General features: G+C 46.7%; 1 protein-coding gene across 1 annotated transcript; it reads left to right on the top strand.

Annotated features, from left to right (window-relative positions):
• The first annotated feature begins 1,109 nt into the window (after nucleotides 1-1,109).
• oprd1b (opioid receptor, delta 1b) lies at nucleotides 1,110-4,315 on the top strand. The gene is made up of 3 exons (XM_056286045.1): nucleotides 1,110-1,339; nucleotides 3,180-3,535; nucleotides 3,786-4,315. Exons 1-3 carry the CDS (start codon nucleotides 1,110-1,112, stop codon nucleotides 4,313-4,315), a joined length of 1,116 nt encoding a protein of 371 aa, XP_056142020.1.
• Nucleotides 4,316-4,614: the final 299 nt, after the last annotated feature.

Genomic DNA, 4,614 nt, shown 5'->3' with positions numbered 1-4,614 from the left:
TGATGTACAGGCACATAACCAATATAAACACAGCTCATACAATTAAAGTGCAGAGTAAATAACGCTTAGCGAGGGTGACCTTTAAGCCCCCTCATGCCAACGCTCCGCTGCTGACAGATATTTGCATCACCTCCGTGGTTTGGCTTAGTAATTTCGTTGACTGCCTTGTGGGGGCAGTTCACTAATGGAGTGCCACAGCCAGAGAACATGGAGTCCATGAAGTCCACGGAGAATGGGAAAAAAAGAAGCTGAGGCCGGCACCTTCAATTAAGCTGTAAAGGTGCAACAAAGAGGGTTTTCACTTATGGGCTTCGTGGCCCAGCTATTGTTGTGACGTGAACGGAGTTGTCCAGCTTCCAGATCACAGCGAGGCCTGCTTCCTCTACACAGCCACACCATGCCGGGTGGGAGGGACAAGTCAGGCACAGACCCGCTACAGTAACACTTATCAAAGCGAAGAAGAAAAAAATCTACAAATTAATTTCTCCAAAAACGTATTAGCCTACAGCAAATGGGATATCTTTCCATTAATCACTCAAGGTTTCTCAGATGTGATGATTGACATCACTTCATCCATCACGTGTTTCATACAGTAGATTGATGGGACCGGTCAGTAACCCTGTTTGTTATGATGTACTTCAAATAAAACAAAACGCAACATTTTTGTTTTTTTTTAATCTTACCAGTGTATTTTGGCAAACGGTGTGGCTTCAGGTCGGGCTGGAATCGGATAAAACCAGCCAGCAGCGCTGTGCACGGGCGCACCTTGCCACAGGCTGCTCGTTCGTAATTGCGCGTAACACCGCAGACGAGAGAGAGAGAGAGAGAGAGAGAGAGAGAGAGAGAGAGAGAGAGAGAGAGAGAGAGAGAGAGAGAGAGAGAGAGAGAGAGAGAGAGAGAGAGAGAGAGAGAGAGAGCGATGTTCCACAGCCTCTTCTGGGAGCTTCAGAGGTTGGCCATCCAGTTTTTCATGCGCATCTGTGCAACATTTAAGCTTTTCCGCCCCCCTCCTCTCTTCACCTCAGGTGCGCGCCGCCAGCTTCTGCAATTTACAGGATTTTTTTTGGGCAAAGATTCCTGCACATAATTCATCCTAATTTCAACAAGAAATGGAGTTCCCTACTCTTACCGACGGGGATTTTGCAGACTCGTACCCGAACTCAGCGTTTCCGTCCAATGTCACGCTGTTTGACGACGCGTCCGCAACTAACGAGACCGGCACGTTGAGCGGCAGGGACGCGGCGAGTGTGGTGACGGCGGTGTGCATAACGGCTCTCTACTCCCTCGTCTGCGTGGTGGGACTGCTGGGGAACGTCCTCGTCATGTTCGGGGTGGTGAGGTAAGAAAGTGCCATCGGGACAATTAAACAAGAGAGAGAGATGACTGAATCCTGTTAAAGGACAAAAAAAAAAAACGCAAATACACATGATTTATTTTTTCTTTTTTTTTGCGTTCAGTTTTGACGATGACACGTTTGATATTTCTACTACATTGTCGCTCTGCACTCCTACGAATATTCATCTGTATGCTATGTGGTGATATGCAGTATTCTGCTATTACACTTAAGTGGCTGTGTCATACTTATTAGGCACACCAACATGTTCTCCTATGCACCTCTCGCGCACTATGGCTGTGTGGGCATGCGCGTGGGTGTCTATGGAAGGACCAGTGTTGACTCCCCCGCAGAATCTGGCTCCCCTTGGCGTGAACGGGTTACGGTTAGAGTTGGGGGGGGGGGCTCGTTAGGGTGATGGTGGGTGGGGGGTTTAGGGGTCAGGGTTAGCTTAGCTTAACTTAACCTAGACTCACGACAAGGGGGGAGGGGGTCGGGTTTTGCTGGGGACTCCGAAAATTCTAAAACACCGGCAGGCCAAAGGTTTTTGTTTTAAATGTATCCCCATATGGACTTGCTACTAATGATCTTCAATTCGGTGTGATTTAATTGAGCCCAATATTGGTTTCAAGACTCTAGGAGCGGAGGACGGAAACATTAGTCTGCGTGGAAAATAATTGTAATTGGTCTCTCGCCACTAGATTAAATGTAATGATTGAGGTGCCTTAAGGGACAGTGATCAGTCGTGACAACATGTCTGCAGCTAGACCCTTGCAAAGGGTGCGTGCGAATCCACAAGTGATGCTATGACTAAATCCCCATCCTCTTTCGTCCTGAGTAATTATTAGCACTGTTTCCAAAGTCCCTGAAACGAGTGCAAAATGTGGTCTTTAATGTGGATGGGCATATTTGACTTAAAAGGAATCAGAAGGCTCCGAGACATTTGCCCCGGTGATTTGAAAATAGCTTTAAGTAACGTCAATATGCACAACATGTGATCTGTTTATTTATCAAGAAGACATATGAAAGTGTCACCCGCTCATCTATACCTTCTTCTAAGCGCAGCCTCCTGCTTCATGAGTGCTGTCAGTGAAATGGTTCAGACCTATAACTTAATCAGAAACAAGCAACCACTGTCATACTGTCGAATGATGTCTCAGAGTGCATCACTAAATGGCCGGCCAAATGTCAGCACCCACCCGTGTGTGGGTCATCGGTGATGATCTGCCCAATAAGAATTCAAAGAAGATGTCCTGGTGGTTTTTTTTAAGCAACCATCCAAAACTAACCATACCCCACGCAACCTACACCAAATCTGGAAGTTCGGTTTCATGTTCACATGCAGGTAGCTGATGCAGTTCTTTTGCTAATTATTTTCTTTTACTAATTTAGTGGCTAATGAGACAAAGCTGTTTTACAACAAGATCCGTTTGCGCTCGGTGTTCCTCCTCCTGTCATCTTATATGCAGTGACATCTGATTAATTATTCAGGGTACAGCCAGGCAGAAAGCTTCATAACGTATTGTACACACCAATATTATGCATATTATGCATGAAATATTCTCTCTCACAAACTGAGTACGCTTTCTGGGCAAATACAGATCAGTGAACTGAGAGTGGAAATGGACAAACACTTTCTGACCCTGCAAGAATATAATGGCAATCGTCGTCATCCATGACGCTCCATATTGTAATATAATAGCAGAAAGACATCCAAAGACTCCAGCTCTGCAAACTAAAGTAAGAGTAAGCACAATAAAACTGACCCAGGGATGATAAAATAAACAAACAATTTGATTTGACATCTATTTGAAGTATTTTGCGTCCTTTTCTTCTTTCAAATTAGGTACACCAAGATGAAGACAGCCACCAACATCTATATCTTTAACCTTGCTCTGGCTGACGCTTTGGCCACCAGCACTCTTCCTTTCCAGAGTGCCAAGTACCTGATGAACACGTGGCCCTTTGGCGAGCTGCTGTGCAAAGTGATCATCGCCATCGACTACTACAACATGTTCACCAGTATCTTCACTCTCACCATGATGAGTGTGGATCGATACATCGCCGTGTGCCACCCAGTCAGAGCCCTGGACTTCCGCACACCCGCAAAAGCCAAGCTCATCAATGTCTGCATCTGGATCCTCTCCTCTGCCATCGGAGTCCCCATAATGGTTATGGCTGTTACCAAGGTGACAGAGAAAGGTGAGGGACTTTTTCTTGCTGCTGCAAAATGCAGGGAATTATCCTCATTATATAAAATACGTACTTGTCAGCACTCCTTGTAGGCTTCTTAGCAGCTTTAGTGGCAAGTGCTCTGAATGCCTCTGGTAATTTTGTTGAAGGAAGTCATTTTCCCCCCAAATGAGGCTACGTTTGGGCTGGGTTTTATTAGCTTGTCTTAGTTGCTCCACGTTTCCCCTCTACTAAACTTTTAATGGTTTCAATTCCCCAGGTAACACAGTCTGCACATTGAATTTTCCTACGCCGGAGTGGTACTGGGACATGGTGACAAAGCTTTGCGTGTTTATCTTCGCCTTTGTGGTGCCAGTCCTGGTCATCACTATCTGTTATGGTCTGATGATCCTCCGGCTGAAGAATGTGCGCCTGCTCTCCGGCTCCAAGGAGAAAGACAGGAACCTCCGGCGGATCACCCGCATGGTTCTGGTGGTGGTGGCGGCCTTCATTGTCTGCTGGACCCCAATCCACATTTTCATCATTGTCAAGACCATGGTGGAAATTGACCAGAAGAACCCCATGGTGGTGGTCAGCTGGCACCTGTGTATCGCTCTGGGCTACACCAACAGCAGTCTCAATCCTCTCCTCTACGCCTTTCTGGATGAGAACTTCAAGAGGTGCTTCAAGGATTTCTGCCTGCCTTATCGGTCCCGCGTGGAGCAGAACAGCTTCACCAGAGCCCGCAACACCACACAGGAGCCCACGTCTGTGTGCGCTCCTGGAGGGTCTGTTAGAAAGCCTGTATGACTAGGCGTGGATCAGAGGCCTGGGGCCTCTGGCTCTAAAACAATCCAGGATGACTTGCAGACTGAGATCACACAGTTCTCTACCACTGAGTTCTGACAGTCTGTAGATGTACAGACGGGTGACAAATTAAAGGAAAAACCAACATAAAGTGTCTTGGTAAGGTGTTGGGCCACCATGAGCCTCCAGACCAGATTCAATGCTCCTTGTCATTGATTCTACAAGTCTCTGAACTCTACTGGGGGGATGGACACCATTCTTCAAAAGATATTTCCCCATTTGGTGTTTTGATGATGGTGGTG

This window comes from Lampris incognitus, chromosome 9 (genome assembly GCF_029633865.1).
Source record: "Lampris incognitus isolate fLamInc1 chromosome 9, fLamInc1.hap2, whole genome shotgun sequence".
Taxonomy (NCBI): domain Eukaryota; kingdom Metazoa; phylum Chordata; class Actinopteri; order Lampriformes; family Lampridae; genus Lampris; species Lampris incognitus.
The sequence above is the reverse complement of the archived record's forward strand: the minus strand, read 5'-3'. Positions and strand labels throughout refer to the sequence as shown.